The 25115-nt window shown below is 40.9% G+C and overlaps 1 protein-coding gene and 1 pseudogene across 5 annotated transcripts in view; both read right to left on the reverse strand.

The window, feature by feature from the left end:
* Positions 1-451: 451 nt before the first annotated feature.
* GPATCH8 (G-patch domain containing 8) overlaps positions 452-25115 on the reverse strand; it is a 100900-nt gene continuing 76236 nt past the window's right edge. For all 5 annotated transcript variants that reach the window (XM_029927204.1, XM_029927205.1, XM_029927208.1 and 2 more), the window contains 3 exons: positions 23681-23824; positions 9856-9986; positions 452-6641 (listed from right to left, as the gene is read on the reverse strand). In XM_029927204.1, coding sequence (XP_029783064.1) covers positions 2750-6641; positions 9856-9986; positions 23681-23824 — 4167 coding nt within the window. In that variant the 3' untranslated portion in view covers positions 452-2749. The remainder of the gene's footprint in view (positions 6642-9855; positions 9987-23680; positions 23825-25115) is intronic.
* LOC115283143 lies at positions 16461-16664 on the reverse strand (annotated as a pseudogene).

Below are 25115 nucleotides of genomic sequence, written 5' to 3' on the forward strand. Positions count from 1 at the left end.
ACAATCTCCATCTGGAAGGCAAAAACCAGGCAGATGACTTGTAATCCTTCTGCCCTGAAGTTCATCCCAAATCCCGAAAACTGAAGCCAGAAATCCCAAGCCCGTTTAGTGAGCACCTCCATACCACACTTTCTGCTACACAGAGATTGTATCTCAGCTGAGCAACAAAGTAGAAGAAAATCCTCATGGGAAAGCGTGGAAAGGAGGTACACATCCCAAGACAACCACCTAAGACTAGTGAAGAAGATTACCCACTATTATTTCCTCCCACAGCACCATCTTTCCCTGCTACTCGGGCAGCCTGTCTTGAGAAGCTCAATTCCGAACATCACAAGCAACTCGTTCACAAGAATCTATCCCTTGATCGCTTCAAACAGGATGTTATTTGTCACCCGTAACTCCATCCCTTCCCAACCTGAGTGGATGGAGCAACAATCACGACAGACTCTGCTAAGTTTCCACAAATCATTGGTTTATTAGAAAGTTCCTTTCCCTAATTTTACAGCATATATAGCTCTATCATATGTGATAAAGTTAAATACAATCTGTAATGTTTGTAAGTAAGGATAGGTTACTTTGCTTTTAAGTTTTAAAATCACTATTCTGAAAGTTAAAGAAAACTGCCCCCAGGAAGGTAGAGAGGCAGCCAGAGTATGGCTCGATCTACAAGCTAATGGGAAGCAGCACAAAAAATGTTAATACTGTATTATTTAAATATTTACATGGGCTGAAAGCAAAGAAAAATGAGTCCCTTCACTTCAAACAGATGACTTGTTTTTTCCAGTGCTAGTTACCAAAAGTAATGCTTCTGAATCAGATGAGGAGCACGGAACAGGTAGGAGGCTCAGTCAAGAGCCTTGTTTGCCCAGCACTTGCTTCTCATCAACTCAAAACCTTTTTCTTTTGGGAATCTGAGAAAGCAGGCAGAACCCAGAGCCCTGGCCCAAGTAAGCAGGGGTTGACTTTTCCTGTCCGGTGACCATCCAACCAATTCTAGCCACAGGAGTGGGTAGGGAAATGCCACACAGAGAACTGCTAATTACACCAAAGATGAGACCTGCAATATAAACACCGTTGGGTCAGTATGTTAATTAGGTCTGAGAGCCCCGGTGAAAGGCAAGAGGAGGAAGAGGAATGGTGGTACTTCCTCTGGTAGGTGTCATGGGGAGAAAAGGGAAAAAAAAATCTTCACTGCTTAAAACTAAGCTGGGCAGGAGGCATGGAAACTATGAAGCAAAAGAATCTGCAGTATCTATAAATGTGCTCAACTCCCAACAAGAGGGGGAAGAAACCGTCCCAACTCTGATCCTCAGGTCTACTACTTCTATTTCTAGCCAACCCAAAAGGCACATAAAAACAAACAAACAAAACCCAAAACTGTCAGGGGGGGCTAAGTACTAGGAAGGCAAATGGATTGCCTGGAACAAGGCACCCAGAAAACCCAGGAAATCCCCCAATCACTTTGAAACTCGCTGCTTCCAGAGAGCAAAGCTCTTCAGTCTCTCTCCTCCTCTGTGGGCTCTCCTGTTTCTGTATAAAACTGCAAAGCACATGAGGGAGATGTCATAACCGAGGTTCCCTTTGACACCCCCAGCTGACTGCTGCCCACTAGTTAAAAAAGCAAAACCCCAACCCAGTGCAGGGGGCACTACTTACTGCAAATTAATGCAACATTTTGTCCCAGCAAAAAAAATGTTAAACAATGTTCCTTTTTTTTTGTTTTAACATTTTTATAGTTCGTAACTTCAAAAAATACATGAGCTTGATAAAATATACATGCTTAGTCATTTTTGCATCTAGCAGAAAACAGGTACTTTATTTTTTGTTTTCATTTTATAACCTTTAAAGTTTCTTAATTCAACTAGGGCAAACATATTTACACAAAGCCACCAGAACAAGGATCACTTAAAGAGCTGGATGTAAAAAATATTATTGCAGTATACTACAAATATGGAACCTTTTTTTATATGAGCTACAAAAAGCAGCATTTACGTTTATAGAGTTCAGTGCAATTTTTTACATTAAAAAAATCCTATAAATTAAGAAGGAAACATCAACATGACAGAAGAAAACACACCCTTCAGACACAGGAGCTCCTCTCTGGGGAAGCACACGGGCTACGTTCCGCACAGCTATTCATGATAGGATCTTCTTTTCTGGGATATGCAGATACCTCTTCTGGGCTGAGGGATATGAGGACAACAGTGCCGAATGTGTGGCTCTGTCGTGTGGGAAGTGGACTGAATAACAGCCTGAGTAGCATCTGGTTCCAGGTCAGACTCCCTTTCCACCTCACCCAGGATAGCATAAGGTCACCACCAAGGGATGGGCAAAGACAGAGAGAGGGGAGGACCAGATGGACAAACCGCCGGCCAGAGAGGAAGGAAGGGTTTTAAAATTTACAGAAGGGAAGAGTGGAGGATAAAAAGTAGGGGGAAGAGAAGAATATCCCAAACTCAACAGTTTGGAGATGTTGCCGCAGAGGGGTGGGTAGCACTTACTGGTGTTCCCTAGCTTAGAAACACAGGAGGGGGGAACAAACAGAAAGGGGGAAGGGGAAAAGTATCCCTGATAGTAAACCCAAAGCAAACCTCAAATCTAACACCACCCCTGCAAGCCAAAACTTGATTCTTTGGCTGACAGACACTGCCCTTCCCAGCTTCTACTTGCTGGTATTAATGGCTCAACACCCACAAGGAAGATACATGGGTCACCTTCCCTGGCCCTACCTGGGCTCCCATCCCCCAACTCATGTGCCGTGGCTAGGTGGGTGCTGCAGGTCCTGACCTGAGAAGATGGGGTGAAGTAGTGGGTGAAGGTGGAGGGCAGTGGCAGCTGCTGCAGCAGGCCGAGGAGCAAGCAGGGTCGGGTAGAGGGCGGCATGCGGGACAGGATGGAAGGTGAAGGGCCCTGGATGAATGGCCGAGGCAGGAATGATGTGGATGGGATGGCTAGCAAGAAAGGTGGCCGGGTGACCAGGGATGATTGAGTGAGTGAGGTGGGACAAGGAAATGGGGGTCAGGTGGGGCTGGGGAATATGATGCACTTGGGCAAGGGGCTGGGGATGAGGGTGGGGGTGAATTCCAATGGCGGCAGCGGCTGCCGCAGCATGATGCTGCAGGATGGCATGCTGAACAGTTGTGATGGAGGTGGCGGTGGCCGTGGCTGGCTGCTGAATGTGGATGGGCTGCAGGGCTGGAGTGGCTGGGGCCAGGGCAGCCGAGGCTGGGAAGGCCTTCACTTGCTTGGCTAGGAGCTGCTGCTGGATGTGCTGCTGCGCGGCCTGCTGGAGCTTGCTGTACTTCTCCATCTCCTCAGGGGTGAAGGTGATGGGCTGGCTCTCTAGGGGGGCCAGGGAAGCATCCTCAGCCCCATCAGCTGACTCAATACTAGGATCCCCACTGGGAGGTGCATAACTGGGGAAGTGCTCAAGGTCTGGCGCTATAGGCAGCAAGCTGGATTCCACAGGGCCTGGCTGACTGCCACTATCCAAGGACTCTAGGGTGTCCCCGTCGCTGGGGTCAGGGAGGTAGTTATGGGAGACGGTGGGGTCCCCAGGATAGCAGTCAGAGTGCACTGGGGTGCCTAGTGGAGCCACAGGGTGATCAGCAGTAGCTTCTTCAGACTTTGGCTCCTCTGGGGGTGGGTCTGATAAGGGGCCAGCTGTTTCCTCTGAGGGGAACGGATGTCCAAATGGGGCATCACTACTTCCTGGAGGCCCTTCTTCTGTCTCTGACTGTTCTTGTTCTTCCCCCCTTTCTAAGCCAGACTCTTCACATTTCTTGGTGTTGGGCTTTCGGGTAGCTGGGAGCTTCCCTATCAATGGAAGAACAGGCTTATTGCCAAGAGATGGGGGGAGCTTGGGCCCAAAGTAACCTTGTGGGGGGTCCTTGAGCTTGAGCGCAGCTTTATTAGGGGTGGCCAGCACCTCCTCACTCACACTGGGTTTCCTCTCCACTTTCCTTGACTGAATCTTCTCCAGTAGCAGTTTGGCAGTAACGGAGTTCTTGTCTTCGGGGCTGCAGTCACCTTCTGACCCCCTTCCAGCACCAATGCTGCTGTTCTGGGAAGGCGGGCCTGTCCCTTTACCATCGTCTCCTCTGCCATCTTCTTTCTTCCCAGGACCTTCTCCCCGGCCTGATCGGAAATAGTGGGGAGACTGGGAGCGGTAGATTTTAGAGCGGATGAAGTCTCGACGACCAGAACGCCTCTCCTCAGGACTTTCATGACCCCACGACCCCTTCCTGGAGCCTGATCTCTGGGAAGGGCTCCTGGTGCTGCGGCTGCGGTCCCGGCTGTAGCTCCGGCTCCGCTGCCAGCTGTGGGCCGTGGTGCTGCGGCTCCTCCGTTTGCTCCGGCTGCGACTGCAGCTGCTGCTGCGGCTGCGGCCCCGGGACCTCGAGCGCTCCCTGGTGTGACTCCGAGACCGGCTCCGGGACTGGCTGCAGCTGAGGCTGTAGTCATCATCAGAAGAGGAGTATTTGTGCCGTTTGGACCGGTGCTTGGAGCTGGCATAGTCTGAGTCGTCAGAGTCATGGGAGCGCTTGGAGTGCCTTCGAGATCGGTCACTATAGTCACTATAGCTATCATCGGAGTAACTGCGCTGTCTGCTATAGCAGCTCTGGTCTGAAGAAGCATCGGAGCTACTGGAGTAAGAACGTCGGGAGGAGCGGTGTGAGGAATGGCGCCGGCCTGACCGGGAGCGGCTCCGGGAATGCTCACTGCCTGAATCCTCCTCCTCCTCCTCTTCCTCCTCGCTGTACTGGGACGGAGACTTCTGGTGTAGCCGGTGTGATGAAGCATCGTCACTATCCTCATCTCCACTACTGGGTCGACTTCGGCGGCTGGACCGGCTGCTCCGTTTGGTGCTAGCTCTTCGCTGGCAGGATGAAGTCAGAGGCTCGCCTTTGTGTTTCCGCCCACCGTGATCCTGGGAGCCGCCACCACCTCCACCTTCGTCCTTCTTGCCACCGCTCCCTTCTTCAGCTGGGAGAGATCTTCGCTGGGAACCATCTTGAGCTCGCCGCCGCCGTCTGGGTGGGGCAGGGCTGCCACTCCCAGGGGGTTCTGGTTTGGGTCCCCGCTCAGAATCTGCTGGGGCTGATGACTTATTCTTCTTCCGTTTTCGTTTCTTGCGCTTCTTAGACTTCTCCCCGGACTCTGTCTTAGAGCTTTTCTCTTCTGGGTCAGCCTTATGTTTCCGTTTGTGTTTGCTGGATTTTTTGTGCTTCTTTTTCTTTTTGTGTCGGTGGGACTTCCCAGATCGTTCTTTCTTGCTAGGAAGGCTTCTCCCTGTGTCCTCTGTCTCTGACTCATGGCTGCCCCCAGGTTCCTGCTTGTTCAGACTGCTACAGGCAGACCCAGAAGCAGGAGCATCCATTCTGCCTCCTGAGGAATGTTCTATACTCTCTCCACCCTCCTTGCTTTTATTTGGCTCGCCAGCATCAAGACCTTGGAGATGGTCCTTTGAGGAGCCTCCTATGTCCTTTGGTTTTTCGGTCCCTTTAGCTCTGGCATCTTTGTTCCTTGAAAGTTTAAAGTCAAAGTATAAAGGGTTACAACTGTATGAAATGGAGGGTTCTGCCTTGGTAAAAATTAAGAGTTCTGATGGCCACTGGAGGGCAGTACTTTCATCTTTGCTCAAAACAGGAAAGAAGGGACCAGTAGGATGCTTGGGTCCCTCCTGGTTTTCTTTCCCTGCTGGGGTGATCTGACAGGTTTCTTTAGAGGGGTTAGACTCACACATTTGATTCTCTGAAGCCTTCTGACATGGACTCTCTAAACTCTGCTCACTTATATCCCCTCCCGAGGCAGTCTTGGTCTCAGCTTTGACTCCAGGCTCTGAGGGCTCCGCAGCACTGGCTTCCATCTGTCGCTCGGAGGCTTCATCAACCGTCTTTTCTGCTCCTTGGCTTGCTGTTGCCTTGATACAGCTTTTAGGTTTGGGAGAACTGCTCTTTTTGCTCTCTAGGGCATTCTTTGGGTGCATACTAGTATCACCTTCCATCTGTTCACTGGCTCTCATAAAGAGTAGGAAGGGGAAATTTGGTTTTACTTTGCAGTGTGCTGGGGGAATGTAGTGGTAATACTCTGGTTCTGCAGCCCCAGCTCCTTCTTCTCGCTTCATTCTTTTTAACTTAGATAATGTTGAGGCTAAGGACCCTCCATCCTGCGGGTCTTCATCCTCTTTTTTACCATCAAGATTACCACCACCATCAGAATCTCCCATCTTCTGCAGTCCTTGGTCAGAACCCTTCTCATCAGCTTTGGCTCCATCTTCAGAGGGTCCTTCCTCTGCGTGGTCCTTGAAAACTGATGCTATTGATTCGAGTTTGACAGGAGCCTTCTTGGCAAAGGAAAATGACACTCCCAATTTTTGCAGTGGGGTTCCCTGATTGTTCTTAATGCCAAAGCTGATGCCTTGAGAGACTAACCCAGGAGACTGTGACAGTCCAGTGGTATTAGTACTTTGTACTGCAGTGAAAGGGCCTCCTTTATCTGTGGAGAATTCAGATCCCAGGCCACAAGTGGATGTGGCACTTGTGCCACTGTTTGTAGCTGACTCATCTTTATCATCATCTCCACCTTCTTCATCTACAGCCACTGTGGTTGGTCTGAACATGGGACCACTTCCAGGTGCACTGCACAAGAGTTTAGAAAAATAAACAATAGAAAAAAACGGTTAGAGGTACATTTTATACTTTTTATATATCACTCTTCTCTCATGTTCCACCATTCATTGCAGGTGGGCCTCAAAGATACTGAGTGGTGGTCATTTCCTAGCCCTGTGCCAAAAATAGATACTTGTTCAATGGGTTTTGGCAAAGTCTCATACTGTTAATCTATTAATTAGCTGTATTCCCAGGGCCAGCCAGTTAATTCTATTTCTTCTTAAGCTGTCTAGAATTTAAAAAGTAAAGCTTTATTACACAATTCAAATATTCTGTCGTTTTCACCTGGTACAGGTGACCCATCCTACATTTGTTCTCATTTCTTTTTTTTAAAGTTTATTTTGTTAAGTAATCTCTACACTGAATGTGGGGCTTGAATTCACAACCCTAAGATCAAGAGTTGCCCTTGACTGAGCCAGCCAGGCGCCCCTGTTCTCATTTCTTACTGAATCATCCCACCCATCAGCATGCCATCAAATATGTGGCTCAACAACTAGTCACAAAGATTGTATTTCATTCAGCTAAAAAAAAAAAACAAAAAAAACCAACCCTCTAATTTCCTCTATTTGCTATTTTTTAAAGTTGATTAATTTATTTTGAGAGAAAGAGCACAAGTGGGGCAGGGGCAGAGATAAAGGGAGAGAGATTTCCAAGAAGGCTCCACACTGTCAACATAGAGCCTGATGCGAAGCTGGAACCCACAAACCACAAGATCATGACCTGAGCCAAGATCAAGATTGGCCGCTCAACCAACTGAGCCACCTAGGCACCCCTCAAACTTTACTTTTTAAAATGTAGATATTTTCTGAGTTTATCATAGTCAGAAATTTCCACTGTGTTATTCTATGGTAGTCTCTGGTTAGTAGGTCTGGCATTTGCTTTGGTTTTGCGATAATTTCTGGGCATTCTGTACAGTGATCATGATGCTACCAAACACTTTCTCAGTTTTGAAAGCAGGGGCAGAGAGAAGCCTTAAAGCCAGTGTTTTAGACTCGTGTCGTGTCTGAATTTTTCACAGCGTGTGGACTATCTATACATTTGAGGTACTTTCAAGCCAAGCTTAAGAAGTGATGAGAATTTTAGGTATCTATTTGGATGAAGCCTTGTTCTCTAACCCGTAGCTACAAGCTGTCCTAAATTCAGGGACCAAATAGATTTGGATGATGTGGTATCTCCTGTTATCTAAAAATTCTTGCTAATGAAGACAGGAACCCAAAAGATTTAGATAGCAAGAGACACACTGTGCCACAAAACCTACCTCACGGCAAAGAGACCCTCAAGGTGAATAAAAAGGGATCTTATTTTGTTCTTTTGCTTACTCTTTGCCAGGTTAATTCAGTAATAATTACTATTGGGTCATGCGTTAATTCTGGGACAATGAAATACCTGATGGTCAAACCTTTTATTGTCCCAAGAGATTACTTGGTCATCTTTTAACTATTTACTTATGAAATGAATAAAAACATCTATTAAAATATGTCCCAAATTAGAAAGTGACCTGGTATACACTTTTTGAGAAGGTAGCCTTGCCATATGCCCAAGAGTAACGTGTTACTCTATAAAAAGCTGCCCAAAGTAGGAATAAGAACCAGTTTATAGGCAGTTTAACTCAACATTAGAGCTCAGTGGTTAATTCTGTTTTAAAACTTAGACTGTGTGTTCTCTCCCTTCCCTCTTCTTCCAAAACACTTAGAGAAGCAAATAAGTAAAAAAAGGATCCTGACACAAAAATGAACCTAATAAGTACAGGAACTTAGAAACTGTGGCCCCAACTTGGCTGTAAACTTTTAAAAGCCACAGTCATAGTTTCTCTTTCTACTGTAACCAGTTCCTTCCTTTGATCCTGGACAGCCATTAAAACCAAACATGGAGGCCTCAGATGCTTTGGGTCTCCAAAGCCTAGTTGATTGGAAATTCAGCCCCAAGTGGAGTAAATTCCACTTAAGGCTAAATACCAGCCCCCAAATTGATAATCCTTATGAATCATGAGGGAAGATTAAAAGGAACACTCAAGAAGGTAGGAACCTGCAGAGAAATAAATGGATAGAATACCTAGGTTTTAGTGGTTAATACTAACGGTATAGTAGTTAAAAGAATGTTATAACACTTGAATCTTGGCACCAGTACGTTTTAGCTATGAAAAAGAATATTGTAATATATGTGCTTTAGTACAGAAGAATGTTGGAGAACGGGAACAATAATATTTGTATATTTTATGGATTTATTAAGCATCTCCTATGGCATGGAACTCTTTTATAAAGGCACTTTTGTTTTTTGAACGGAGGCGGGGAATGAATGAACACGAGCAGGGGAGAGGGGCAGAGGGAGAAAGAAAATCTTAAGCAGGCTCCATGCCCAGTGTGGAGCCCAATGTGGGACTCAATCTCCCAACTGTGAGATCATGACCCACGCTGAAATCAAGAGTGGGGGCACTTAACTGTCTGAGCCACTCAGGCTCCCCTATAAGGCACTTTTAATGAAAAGATAATCACCCCTCACAACTGTAAGAAGTAAATTGTTGTTATTATCATCTCCTTACAGATAAGGAAACTAAGGCATAGAGCTCAGATAACTAAGGAAGGTCACACAGATGGTAGGATATGGCCTCAGAAGTGCATATTCCTCATCAGTACATTATACTCTAATTACAGATATGCTTTCAGATTGAAAAAAACAATTACTAATCAGGATTATGATTTTTTTTTCTTTTTGAGAGAGAGAGTATGAGCAGGAGGGAGGGGTAGAAGGAGAGGGAGAAGGAGAATCTTAGCAGGCTCCATGCCCAGAGCAGAGCCCCACAAGGGGCTCATGTGAGATCATGACCTGAACTGAAATCACGAGTCGGACGCTTAACCAACTGAGCCACCCAGGTGCCCCAAGGGTTATAATTCTTAAATCTTAAGTCTTAAATTATAATCTAAAATCTTAAGGATTATAACTATCTATAGAATGTTCTAAGAGAAAATATCCTCAGAGTGTGTGGGTGGCTCAGTCAGGTAAATATCTGGTTCTTGACTTTTAGCTCAGGTCATGATCTCATGGTTTGTGAATTTGAGCCCTGCACAGCGCTCTGTGCTGACAGAGCCTGCTTGGGATTCTGTCTCCCTCAAAAAGAAAATAATAATAATAATAAAAATAAAACCTTAAAAAAAGAAAAAAGAAAAAAACAAGAACATATCCTCACCATTCAGCTTGTTTCCTTTGTTCAGCCAATTCATGGAGCCGCCGAAGGGCTTTTTCCTGTTTCTTCTCATCTTTGCGGGATCTTGAAGAGACATTTCGAGCAAACTCTCTCTGCTTGAGATCTTTCAATCTCTGGTGTAACAATAACAACAACAAAAAACAAAAAGGGAACAGAGGGTGGGTGATTTAGAATAATTTCGGGATCGTGAAAACAAGGTCTTTAGAATATTTACTCTCAATCAGTGTTATAGTGCTAGTGCAGAACACACTGTCTGATACTCTCTTTCAGTAACTGAAACTGCAATGGCTGATGACTTTGGATAAAACACTTGGAGTACCTGCATTTCTAATTAGGACAGCATACCATTTGCTTTATTGGGCAAAATTAAATGATTTCAGATACAACAAGCAAATTTTAGAACACTGGGAGGAAAGAAAAAGGGACTATTTAATCACCTGCTCCTCCAGGATGCAGAACTAGACAAACAGAACATAAGATAAATTGTAATAACACAAGCCAAAGAGAACAGAAAGGGGTTAGGCTGGTACAGAAAATTACCCAGGAGCAAAAGATCTTAAAAAGCAATGTACAGCTTACATGGGGAGGTTATGTGAATCAAAACAAATAGAAAGCACACTTTTATTTCACCATAAAAAGGTGCTATTTCTTTTCAGCATGAAGTTTTCCTGTGACTGTCACACAAACCGTCTTCCAATGCTAGCATGTTCAGAGCTCACCAGTCTGACCACTTGCGTCTGGTCAGTCTGCTGAAATTAGAGAGTAATATGTATATATAGCTTTCATTCCTTCATGGCCCTGAGAGGAACATCCAGGGGATGAGGAGAGAGAACAGAGATAAGTCAAAGGATTTATTACTTAAAATCCTGATAAAAGAATCAATCTTTTATTCTCAGAAACTACTACATAATTTTCCTTAAAACAAGACGAAACAACAATAACCAAAAAAGAACAGTGCTAATGACACACTGGTGACAAAGTCCAGACATATCTGCAATGAAGACAGAACTAAAGTTATTTCCACAACACACTAGGTAATATCAAAAACAAACCAAAACAAAAGACATATATTAGCCTATGCTTTTACAATAGCATTAGGAAAAGGAATTTGACCCAATATAAAGTGGACATTGCTTTGTGGAAGGGCATGATGTTCAACAGACAGAGGAATTTTCATATCTAATATTTATGAAATGTGTTTTGAATATTTTTGAATTGGGAGGGGAAAGGGTGGAAAGACACACACAAAAAAAGATACAGCTAAAGACACTAGTAGAAAAACTCACTCTTGTGATCTGGGCTCCCAAATTAGAAGGATTTGCTTTCAATACATCAGCTGAAAATGTCACATCACAAAGAAAAAAAAGTAAAAATAAAACAAGAGTGGAAGAGAAAAAAAAATAAAGCAAGCATTACTACACAAGCTCTCTTAGTGAATCTGCAAACTATTATACCGAACAATCAGGGACAAAGCCATCAACTCTAAAAGGGTGGGGGAGAAGGGAAGCGCCTGTACAACACACACGTGTACATACACAGAGACCAACACAGCAAGCATCTCTCCTGGATACATGGACCTATCTGCATTCAGGAAATAGTTAACAGAACTCCAGGAAAGACCACTGCTACCTAGAAACCACCTATCTTATCTTCATTTACCTTTATTGTGGGATTGTTCAAGTAACCAACAGCTGGCAAAATGTTTTACTAAAGCTGGCTAGCCAGAATTAAGATTTTTATAAAAACCACCTCCAGACGGTAGATCAACTATATTGAATAAATATAATTCCAATTTCTTCCTTTCAAGGAGAATGAGACAGAAAGAGCCCGTCAGGACTATTGTATCATGATTTCAGGCTACGAACTTAAGTTTTTTCTGCCCCAAACATTTACCATGTTCTTTAGCCAAAATTTAAGTAGAATATATGTTTTTCTTGTATCTGTCATCTTCTCTTTAGCCATCCCATAGGCCTGCAAGATCTCCCAATGCCTTGTCATTGCCTTCCTTCTTACAAATATTTCATTACTTTTAGGAGTTATTTCCCAAAGTACAGGATACTTTCTAAAAGAATACACATTTTATCAAAGCCTGGAGTTTCCAGGTAAATCAAACAGAGGTTAGGTTTCCCTATCATTCAGCACCCATTTGCTGCAACCTTTAAGTTGAAGCCTGAAGGTGCCTTATCTCAAATTCCTACCACAATGTAACTGGAGGTAGGGAGAGATGAAAATAGGATGAGGTCAGCAAAACAAATCCGCGTGTAGTCCCATTCTAGGTGAAGCTATACACCAAACAGGGTGGAGCAGCCTTTCCTAAATCCCTCTTACAGACTTTAAAGTCTGGGGTTTCAAATTTAAAATTGGGAACCCCAGAATTTTAACCCAAATCTTAGAGACAGAGCTGGACAACTCCCCCAAACCCAAAATGTTTATTTGAGGTCTCTCAGATGAGGGCGTTTTGATGATAAAAATGGACTATACCCAAGGTCAAAGTAAATTCACCTCTTTAGTCTTTACTGAGACTTCTAAGACTTCTTCTTCTTTCTGAACCACCTTAGAATTTTGTTAAGCACTCACCTATCAACCATCATACTTTGCTGACTATACTTACTCCTGCCTTTCAGAAAGGCAGTGGGTGTAAAATTTGAGTCAGACAGACTTGCATTCAAATCCATTAATTACCAAGCAAATGATTTCATCTCTCTGAGCTCCAGCTCTCCCCATGAGAAAAATAGGGCCATTTCAGCAACAGATTTATGTGGTTAAGTGTTAAAATAAAGTACTTTGTGTACCAAAACTGTTCAATACTGGGACGCCTGGGTGGCTCAGTTAAGTGTCCAACTTCAGCTCAGGTCATGATCTCGCAGTTCATGAGTTCAAGCCCCATGCTGGGCTCTGGGCTGACAGCTCAGAGCCTGGAGCCTGGTTTTGATTCTATGTCTTCCTCTTCCTCTCTGCCTACCCCCATCCTGCTTGTACTCTCTCTCTCAAAAATAAATAAACTTAAAAAAAATGTTCGATATTGTCTCTCTGTTCTTTTATTTGGGGCAGAGACTATAGCTTTTTTTTTTAATTTTATTTTTATATTTTAAGTAATCTCCATACCCAGTGTGGGGCTTGAACTCACAACCTCCAGATGAAGAGTCACATTCTTTACCAGCTGAGCCCCTCCTTTAAAATTTTTTACTTTAAAAACAATCTCTACACTCAATGTGGGGCTCATGTAGCTGATCCTTGTAATCAACCTTGCAATGCATGGAACAGTAACGAAGTCTACAGAAAGCATCGGGTAAATGCTTGGTGAATAATCTGGCTGAAACATCAGCTCCTTGATTTTTCCCCAAATAAGTTCTTTACCACTTGTAGAAAAGTTTGATATGAAATATTTTCCTATCTCTATTAGGGACATAGTCAAGTTATACGATATATATGGCTTTCCTAGCTATTACTCTCATCCAGCAAGGGACGCTCATTCTTTAGAGAATCAAAAAGCCTAAAATGTTAAACACCTCTTACTTCTGGACAGAATCAGGCCACTGGTGCCTGGATGGCTCAGCTGCCACACCACTCTAGATCTCAGGGTCATGAGTTTGAGCCCCATGTTAGGTAGAGAGATTACTTAAAAAAAAAAAAAAAAAAAAAAAAAAAAAAAAAAAAAAAGAAAGAAAGAAAGAAAAAAGAATTAGACCAAATAGCAAAAAAGATATCAGAAAGTTCTCAATTAAAAATTAATTTAAAAAATTAAAAAAAATTTTTTTAAATGTTCTATTTATTTTTGAGAGAGAGACAGACAGACAGACAGACAGCATGAGCAGGGGAGGGTCAGAGAGAGGAGATTCAGAATCCAAAGCAGTCTCCAGGCTCTGAGCTAGCTGTTAGCACAGAGCCTGATGCGGGGCTCGAACTCACGAACTGAGAGATCATGGCCTGAGCCAAAGTCGGAAGCTTAACCAGAGAGAGAAAGGGAGAAAGAGAGACTCTCAAACAGGCTCCACACTGCCAGCAGAGAGTCTGATATAGGGCTTGAACCCAAGGAGTCATGAGATCATGACCTGAGCTGAAACCAAGAGTTGGACACTAAACAGACTGAGGCACCCACGTACTCCTAAAAGTAATTTTTATAAAGGCAAAAGTCCCTAATGCAGAATCAGATTTTCCAAAGTTGGCTATTTTATTCCATGGAAAAGCCTGGCTCATTTGCAACTAAATGCTCATATAAAATTGTGTCCTATACTTTTACCTTCCTCTTAAATTCTAAAGAAGAACACAACTTCAGATAACCTCTTCAAGGTGAGAACAGAGGAGCAACATACCTGACTGTCAAAGAGACAGAGCTTATGCAAAGAAAAAAAGTTATCGATGGGTCATCAATCCAAAACCTTTTCAAAGGTCGAGCAAATTCCATTCCATACATAAAAATTCAAATTAGACTCCAAACTGGGACACAGTCTGATCTGAATGGATATAATTAATCATTTAAGCTAACTCCAAAGCTACTATGTCCTTATCTCTGAAAATTATAGATTATGCCTTCTGAAGTATTGCTAGTAATTTTGCTTAAAATTTAAGCCATATAACATTTCTAGCTGCGCTAAATATTTCATTGAAGGTAAAGGAGACTGAACCCCATTAAAAATGCAAGGGTTTGTAAATCCTGTTCTGAAAAACCAATAGCAATGTTTCCAAAAAAGTATAGTGGCCATTTCTTACTGATTCTCAATCACATGGTAGATAAGGTTTCATTAAATTTCTCAAAAGACCAATATAGGGGGAGGTCTTGAGAAATAATTTAGCGCTTGAAATACCTATCCACATAACCATGGTTCTTTGGGCTCTTAAAGACCACATCAATGTAAGAGACATTCCATTTCTTAAAACACAGCTTAAATAGCACTGTGTTGGCAGCAAAATATCTACTCCACCACTTCCTAACTCTGCAAACTCCTGCACCATTACCCAACTCTGAACAAATTAAACCAGAGAAATGAGAATCTGGTAAATCTTACCAGATTTTTAATCTGAGTGATAAACTTGCCCGCATTATCAATAATATGGAGTGTGACTAGCAATGAGTGGCAAGGTGTTTGACCTGGAAATGAATGAGACAAAGATACATCTGCATATAATTTTCTTTCATAACAAAATAAGCTTCTGAATTAATAAAATATTGGTATCTTTTGGTACTACTCTTTTCTAACAAAAATTGATGCCAGAAGTTTATGTTTGATTGGGCATACTCTACTAGGAATAAATCTATTATTTTTTCTCAACTATTTTATTTCCAGATGAAGGGAATTTCAGACATCAGAAAATAGAGTATTTCCTATTGCCACTAAAAGTCCTATGTTTTAATATTTACTCAACTCTCAAGATAAAATCTGATTTTGTCTCTGTAGGGTCCAAAGATTATCCAGTTTCCTCCTCTCATCACCAACAGCCCTCCCCTCCCAGAACAGGGACTAAAGCTTAGTCTTTCTTTGTAACTAATTCTGCAATGCACACACAGTTGTCTACGGCACAAGAGATGCCTAATAAACATACATAAAACTGGTTTCAGTTTTAAAATAAGTTGGGAGAGGGACCCCATTAAATACTTTTTGCATTATTTGTTGACTATGAACAGTGACAGAAAATAGTGGACAGGAAATAGTGTTTGCACTGCAATCTCTTTTCCAGGCTAAGTATAATCTGACCTTTTTTTTTTTTTTTTAAGTAGTCTCCACACCCAACATGGGGCTCAAACTCACAACCCCAAGATCAAGAGTTGCACGTTTCAACTGAGCCAGCCAGGTGACCCTAATCTGGCTTTCTCTGAACTTCAAACATTCTCTTTCCCCTATGTCAACAATCCTGCATCCCTCAAATCCATGGCCTCTTCTCCCACCATTTCCTGCCTCTCTCTCATAATACAACATTAGTCTCTCCCTTCCACTTCAGCTCAGGTCATGATCTCACGGTTCGTGGGTTCGAGCCCTGCCTCGGGCTCTGTGCTGACAGCTAGCTCAGAGCCTGGAGCCTGCTTCAGATTCTGTGTCTCCCACCTCTCTGACCCTCTCCTGCTCACGCTGTGTCTCTCAAAAATAAATAAAAAACATAAAAAACAATTTTAAAAAAATCTCTCCCTTCCCAAACTGGAGTAATCATGCTCTAGCTATTAATTGGCCAGGTTACCTGGATTCAAGTCTCAGTGTTTGATGCTTCTGAATTAGACCATCCAGAACATCACCATGTGGTGAGGAAGGGAAAGGACCAGGAAAGAACACAGAAAGTCTCAGCATTCAACTACTCAGGGAAGAAAGATTATAGGGTTAAGGAAATACAAGTTACTGGACACTGGATGTAAAGTCTTCTTTTTAGCACATGTTTATCAGTAAGTGATGAAAATAAGTTTTACTCAGTAAGAAAGAAAACCAAATGTTTAGTAACAGAGAAAACTAAACATTAATGCTGATTATAGACACTGAAAAAAAATCAGATGGAAATACAGAAGTATTCATTCTTTCTGCCAAGAATCGTCCTAATTAGTCATTTATAACAAGATTTATTTGCTGAATATCAAATTAATTTGTTATAAAATTGGTATTTTCAGGAAGTCAGCAAAAAGCCTTAAAAGTGTGGTATATTTTTACAGTACCAGCTGTGCCTCCTGTAACATGTTTTTTCCCATACACATATATGTACATGTACACACAGTCACTATCACCATCATCAAAATTTAAGCTGGATCATGAGGTTTAAACTGATAAGAACAGATACTACACTTGATCTTAGCCAAAAGGCCAAGAAGCAATGGATCATGAGGTTTAATGAACAATTTTATTGAGATACAACTCATATAACATAAAATTCACCCATTTAAAGTGTAAATTTTGGTGGGTTTCTCAGAGCTGTGCAACCATTGCTACTAACTTTAGTTAGAACATCTCTTTTGCCCTCAAAAGAAACTCCATGCTCATGAGCAGTTACTCCCCATTACTCCTTTCTACACAGTCCCTGGAAACCTAATGTATGTTCTCTGTGGATATGATTATTCTAGACTTTCCATGTAAATAAAATCATACAATATGGGGATCTTCATGACTGCTTTCATTTACTTAGTGTAATATTTTCAAGATTTGTGTGTGCTATATTTATCAGTAAGTCATTCCTTTTATTGCTGAATAACATTCCATTGTATGGATATACCCATTTAGCTTTCCATTCATGAGTTGATGGGCATATGCACTGTTTCCACTTCTGAGTTACTATTAATAATGCTGCTACAAACAATCTTATGCGAATTTTTGTGTGGAGACCATTTTCATTTTTCAAGGTTATATACTGGTCATATGGTAACTCTATATTTAACATTTCAAGGAACTGGCAAACTGTTTGCCAGAGGGGCTACACCATTTTATAAGTCCACTAACAATGTAGGAGTGTTCCAATTTTTCCATATCTTCTCCAACATATGTTACTGTGTCTTTTTAATTTTGGCCAGCTTAATATATGTGAAATGGTATGCCACTGTGGTTTTGTGGATAATAAATTTTAAATATAACTATATAGGGGCACCTGGGTGGCTCAGTTGGTTAAACATCCACCTCCTGATTTCAGCTCAGGTCATTCTCTCACAGTTTATGAGTTCAAGCTCTGCATTTGGTTCTGTGCTGATGGTGCAGAGGCTGCTTGGGATTCTTTCTCTCCCTCTTTCTCTGCCCCTACCCTACTTGCACTTGTTCTTCCTCTTAAAATAAATGAATATTAACTTTAAAAAAAAAACAGATATAACTATGCAGCCCTCAAAATCTTATCTGGAGGCAAAAGTTTGACCTCTTTGTAAAATTTAAAGGAGCATAACTCATAAGAACTGCTTAGGCCTGAAGCAAATGGAACAGCAGCATCTCAGTTCAGAGCTCTTTTCAGGACTGTCACTCACAGACTATCATTATTTCTTAGGTGGCTTTATCTTTCAGACTACAACAGAACTTATGATCTCATACACGAATCTCCACCATAGTGTATCACTGTGATAAATGTAAATATGCAGGGCCAAAAAAAAAAAAAAAAAACCAGGTTGAAAACTGCAGAATATAAGGTAGAATCATTTTTATTCATGTTGGGAATGTATATCAAAATGAAGAGCAGAGTTAGATATTCCTAGGAAGAGAATATAGTTTACCAGTAATGAAATTCCCAGGGGGGTTAGGGTTCTCCCCCCCCCCCCCACGCTCACAAAAACAAATGGTTTCCCTAAACACAAACAGGTTTCTGAGTTTAATCTGATTGTGATAGCTGGATTTAAGAAGTCTATTCCCAATAAGAGCAGAGATGGTGAGTACTTAAGACTCAACAAGTGAAAAGGCTCAAAACATGCTCAATTATTGGAGGACTAGCCAAATAATGTCACTCTCTTATATTAAGCGTTAACAGTCCTGAAGAAAGTAACACACACAGTGGTTACTTTAAATTTTACAAAGAGGTCAAACTTTTGCCTCCAGATAACTTTCATCCTTCTGCTATAGGTTACTAAAATAAAACTGTAATATCTCAAGTTCTTAGGATGCATTCCTTTTCACACCTGCTTTGCTTCTCCAAGCATAATCTCTTCAGAAGCAAATTATGCCATTCAAGTCAATATCTATGAAGCTTTGGGATTCATAACTACTTTATGGTTTTCCTAATCTATTTCACATATTTACAATAAGCAATTTATGGTTTTCTAAGGATAAACACTCCAGAAACATGAAATATAGATTATATGTGTAGACTATCTTCAGTGGTATCTTAGTTGTTTCGCTATTATTATTATTTTCAAAGTAAGCTCTACGCCCCAATGTGGAACTTGAACTCACAACCCTGAGATCAAGAGCTGCATGCTCCACTGGCTGACCCGGCCAGGCACCCTTGTGGTTTACTTATTTAGAAGAGTTCAGTTTCTTTTGTATTTTAGCCCTAAAATTAGTTCTCTGTTTTATTTACTTTTTATTGCCTTTTTAGAATTTAGTTTTGTGTTTCCCTTGCACTGAGTCTCAAAGTAGCACTGAAGAAAGGGAGCCCAGTCTGCAGCTCCTCAAATCTGTAGTTGTTTGCCAGAGGTCCAACTGGTTTTGATGTGCTTATTGTCCTGACGCCCTGTGTGCCAAGCACAGAGAAGCAAAAACAGTAGAATATCTTGAGGGGCAAAACTGCAAACAGTAAGCAGTGCAACTCCAAGTGGAGTGGCCCCTCCAAACCTGAATGAAGCCCATGTGATGTCCAAAGATGATCATTCCCTCCATCACCAAGGAATTTCTCAGAAAACACTTCAAGACAGAACCTATTTCATTGAGTCATAAGGAAAACTAAATTTTCTGTTTCTTGGTAATCTATAGTCAACCAAAAGTAAGCAATACTGCCAAAAAGTGATAGTAACAGTTTAGACAGAGTTAACTAAATCACACAGTCACAGATCTCACTGTGTACAATTCAGAAAGAGCAGTAATCGAAGGGTGTTACAGGCTTGATTTGCTTTAGTTCAGTTATTTAAACCTCATAAAACCACTATTTTTACTGTTGAAACAGACCTTGGTTATTAAATGAAACTTCAGTCTTTTCAAAAAACATAAAAGGGATTTTCATACTGAAGCTATTTTAGCAGAAAGAAGGGGCAGGCTGAAAGCATTCTTTCCTCTGACCAAGACACTGATTCTTTCTAAGAAGAATTTCTCAAAGCTGCTAATTTACAGTACCAGATTTTGATAAATTGGATGCGACTACTGCAGATGGTTTTGAAACTGCAAAGTTGGACCTAACACAAAGATGAAGGAGGAGGCAGCTTTTCAATGTGCTGCTTCTCCACTGTCAATTAGACCCTGTGCATGGAGAGAAAAGGAAGGTATGGGCCCGGGTCACAGACTCAAATGTTTAGAAGGATTTGGCGGTTAACACAGTGAGTCACACAGGTTGATGTAAGAGACAAGATAAAGTGGAAACCGTTACTAATTGAAGAGTGAGTGTGTGAATTTCTAGAGAGATAGCAACTACTCAGCTTTAGCCAATTGGTTATGTTGAAATGTAAGCCCAATGTTCTGAGATATTTTAATTTTTCAAGAGAAGACAAAGCCTGAATTATATACAATCTCATTTTTAAAAGACTGAGAACCAACCAAAATGGGAAAAATCTAAAGCTACAAAGTCCAGACAAAACACATCTGTGGGACAATTTGTAATCTCTGGTTTACGTAGGCTGGTGAAGAGGACCCTTCGTGCCATAAATAAAAGAGAGTAAGACTGGGAGAATCCTGACTAGGTAACAAGGCATAAAAGAATGCAAAACAACAATAACAACAAAAAACAGTGTTAAAATAAGGTACTATTATTATTGTGTTGCTACAAATTTACTTCTGGGAAAGAATGTTGTTTGTAGTTTGAAATTTAGGGCCTCTGAAAAGCTGAAGAAAATGGTTTCCACAGTCATATCCACTAGTAGACATGTTTTTAGCTATGCAAAATAATCAAAGATGCAAGGAAGTAGAGATGGAAAAATGTTTAGTTTCAAAATAATCTTAACTGTACTATAATTATGCTAAGAAGGATAAAAGATGGATACTAATGTTTATTAAGCTCTGAGGCATATTAGGACTAACTTACATAAAAAGGAATCACAGATTGGGCTAGCTTTTGAGTAATGGGGAAGACTACCCTTCAAAATGTATTGAAATTATCACCTTAAAATGAGGGTTAAACTGCTGAAAAGAGCCAAAATGTCTAATTAGCTTTTTTATCTTTGAAAAAGCTGGATCTTCATATTTGCAGGCTGGTGACTTTGTTCACAAAAATCTTAAGTTTTGAGAAAAACTAGTGAACAGGTAGAGGCACATGATAACAACCCCCTTCAAATCACCATAAAATGTGGGTGACCACACAGCCCTTTTTTGAAAGATTATTTGTGCTTAAAAAAGATAAGGGTGTGTTCAGAATTCTGTCTATACTACTAGTTTTACCACTAACAGGACAGATAATTTCTCTGGAAATTTTTAATGGTAAAAATTTGATGGAAGATGCAAACTAGGGATTACTAATATAGGGGTTGAATGTACTTACCTATTATCTCAGATTCATAATAATCCTGTGTGCCTTCCTGGAAGACAAGACAGGGTGTCTTTATGATTTTAGAGCATGAATTTGGAAAATGGTAGGTCCATTTGTATGGGAAGTTCATGTCCATCAAAGAGGAATGAAAAACAGGACCTACCTCCTTTCAAGGGCAATTAAAGGTTCCTTAAAAATTCTAAGTAAAGGGAAGAGTAGAACTATAAAAAATTTAGTGCTGTGCATTTTTTTTATGTATTTATGGCATTGTTTCAAGATTCTGTTATTTGCACTAAGGGAGCAGGATAAAGAAAGATGAAAAGGCCTACATTTCCACCAAATACAGAACACTCCACCAAAACCAAACCAACAAGCTCATACTTTTAAATCCTAAGATGGGCTTTTGATCATGGTGAAGAAACAGGCTCATGTGCATTCATTAATCATACCAGCTAAACATTTCTTCTCATACCAAGGACTGCAGACATTTTTCTATATTAATGGAAAGGTAGTCCATGAGTTCCTTGTAAGAAATCCTTAATTTTGTATTTTCATTTTTGATGATAATCTTAAAAAAATGAGTATTTGTGATCATCTAATGAGCACTTTACAAATGTTTATAACGTAACTGGGGACTTAAAATGACAGTGATTTGTTTGTATCAAGGAAAGGCCACATGATGCTGCAATATCCTATGTCTTTCAAAGTTCTTCAGGGTTTCTCAACCTCAGCACTACTGACACCTTGAGCCAGGTATTCTTTGTTGCAAGGGGCTTTCCCGTGCATTGTAGGATATTTAGAAGCACCCCAGGCCTCTACCCGCTACACGCCGGTAGCGCCATCCTCTTAATTGCAGTAATCAACAATGCTAAGTGTTCCCTGGAGGACAAAACTCCCCCTGTGGAAAACCACTGCCACACAGAGAAACACAGAGAGAGAACAGAGTCATTCCAAGGTGCACAGGAGAACAAACATGTCAAATTCAAATGAACCAGAGCTCTAACAATTACTACTACTTTCAAGTTGAAAGCAACATCACTACAACATTATCATCCATCACATTAATATTATCAATATGAATTTCACTAGTTCTGCATTTCTGCTCAAATTTGTAAATCTGTTGCTTGGAGAAAAATTTTTTTCCTCTTAACAAGCAATCTAAACATTGCTTAAGTCTGAATGACACTTTTCCTGGTTTATTTTTTTCTAACAGAAACTTTACTTGAGATATTTCTCATCAACTAAAACTGTAACCTTTCTAAATGTCCTTTTGGTGCCTAAAGTTTCTTCTGGAGTCCTAATTTATCAAAGACAACTCTTTTTCTTTTTTGAAGTATGCTCTAAGCTCAATGTGGGGCTTGAACTCGCCACCCTGAGATCAAGAGTCACATGTCCGACCAATTGAGGCGGCCAGGAGCCCCATCACAGACAATTTTGTCCCCCATAGACAATTCTTAGTTGAAGAAATTCTTAGAGCCCAAAAAGGTGGTTATGTGTTTAGATGTTACAAGTCTTTCTTAATTGCATAAAAAATAACCCCCAAATGTGAATTATATATACACTGAGAAGCTAGAAAAATTACTGGATAAGCAATATTTGCTATTAACTCTTTCTTAACAGATGCTTCTTTGAAAAAGGGAGGTAACTGTCAGTATGTATCTTGTCCACATACATCCTCTCTAGACTTCTCTTCTTCAAATTAAGCAGACCTGAGAATATACAATGTTCAAAAGTATACCAAAAGTTCAAAAGTGTCCTCAATACAATTCTCTCAGTGGAAGAATCTTATATTGGCTAGGTGTGGTTAACTGTGAAAGAGACCGTTGGAAAAAGTATAACAATTTACAAACTATCCTTGTGCAAGTAAAGCTTAAAGCTTGCTCTTTACCTGTGCACTGAAATCTTATGGTTGGTTGAAAGATGATGCAAAGGTAAAAATTAATAATAATAATAATAATATTGGCTCAACAGATCCACTTAAGAGAGCATTTCAGCAATGTTCATAAATCTTACAAGTTTAACAAATACAAGTATTATGCCTTCAAAGACCTAGTAAGTTCTGCTAAAATCGCCCAACATCAAATGGCTCAAAATTATCAATAAGCCAGAACCATTAAATCCCCCCTTGGCCACCTTCTTTATGCCAGTATCTAATTATGTACAATTTTATTTTCTAAGTAAGCGAAAACAAAAAAAGACTGCAAAGATAGTATAATTCACTTTTTAGCAAGCTCTTCAACATGCAGCACCAGAGGTTTTTGTTAAAGTTAAGATAGCATCTGATTCTTTTTCCTTCTCAAGATTTATCTACTTTCCAAGGTACACCAAATAACAAAATGACTTACCGATGGGAAATAGTAGCCAATAAAGCATGAACTCCTATATGTAGAAGATGAAGCAACCAGTCTGGGGTAACTATGCAAAGTTTAACATGTTCAACAAAGAGGGAGAAAAGGAAACAAACTCCTAGTGATCCTCAGTTGAACTACCAAATTAAATATAAATTCTGAAACCACTCAAAGCCAAAAACCTTATGCAAGATTTCTGAAGCTCACAATTCTTCTCTAAATAAATTCTTGGAAGGGGGAGGTCTACATCAGGACTTGTCACTGAAAAGAAAGTAAGTCAGATGGACTTCAGATAAAGACCGGCAGTTATAAGAAACCACAGTCACCAAGTTTTTTAGGGAACATTTATAAAATGCAATAGTTTTAACAACAAAGTATCTTTTTGTTAGCAAACAACTATTCCTCACCTGCTTATGTGCATGATCATAGGAGTTGATATGGTTGTCAAATTCCTGATGTTTCTGATATTGCTTATCACAGAGTTCACAGTAAAAGTTGGCTCTGAGGTCTTCCAATGCTTTGGCAATGGCCTTCTCTTTGTCAACATAATCCTATAAGACAAAATACAAACAAAAAATGAACTTAGTAGAATTTAAGTGAATGTTATTTAGTGGTACTAGTAAAAGCTGGATGGAACACAAATGGCAATTAGTGGGGTAATTTGTGTATACCAATAATGTCTTCATATTTATTTATTTTTGAGAAAGACAGCATGAGCAGGAGAGGGACAGAGAAAGAGGAAAACAGAGGATTCAAAGCAGGCTCTAGGCTCTGAGCTCTGTCAGCACAGAGCCCGATGTGGGGCTCAAACTCATGAACCATGAGATCATGACCTGAGCCAAAGCCAGATGCTTGACTGATTGAACGACCCCAGTGCTCCCCAAAAAAGAGTTTAATTTTACTTTGCCTTTTGGCATTATGGTGGCATTCCCTACACCTACCCCTGGCTTAAAAAAAAACCCCAAACAACCAGAAATAAAAAACAATTAAAAAAAAATTTTTAAGTGCTTATTTTTTGAGAGAGAAAGAGACACACAGAACACAAGTAGGGGACAGTGATGAGAGCAAGCGAGAGACAGACAGACAGACACAGAATCTGAAGCAGGCTCCAGGCTCTGAGCTGTCAGAATAGAACCAACGTGGAGCTCAAACCCATGAACTATGACATTATGACCTAAGCTGAAGTCAGATGCTTAATCTACTGAACCACCCAGGCACCCCAAAAAAGACTTTAATTTTACTTTGCCTTTTGGCATTATGTGGCATCCCCTACTCCTACCCCTAGCTTAAAAAATCCCCCAAACAACCAGAAATAAAAAACACAATTTTTATTGCATTATAGGGAACCATAGAAATATCTTCAAAAGAGGCAACAGAAAACAAAACAAAAGAAATCAAATATCTGAAACTGATATCAGGGCTATGATGGGCAAGGGCTCTCTTTAGGATATGTGGGGTGACACAGGAACTTGGGGTTGGAGCAAGATGGGGGAGTTACACCAGAGAAGCCTCATTAATAAATGAAAGAACCTGTGAGTGGGCTGGGTGCTTAAGATCTCTGCATCTTGGCAGAGGGAATAAAAATGTGTCTCAGGGGGGTACCTGGGTGGCTCGGTAGGTTAATCATCTGACTCTTGGTTTTGGCTCGGGTCCTAATCTCGTGGTTTTCTGAGTTCCAACTCCACACTAGGCTCCACAGTGATAGTGTGCTCTCCCCCTCCTCTCTGCCCCTGCCCCGCTCACTCTATCTCGGTCTCTCTCAAAATAAATAAACAAACTTAAAAAAAATCCTCTCAGAAAGCATCCTCAATTTTGGCCCTTTAACATCTTCTTAGATTAAAA

This window comes from Suricata suricatta, chromosome 17, assembly GCF_006229205.1.
Source record: "Suricata suricatta isolate VVHF042 chromosome 17, meerkat_22Aug2017_6uvM2_HiC, whole genome shotgun sequence".
NCBI classification, from domain to species: Eukaryota; Metazoa; Chordata; class Mammalia; order Carnivora; family Herpestidae; genus Suricata; species Suricata suricatta.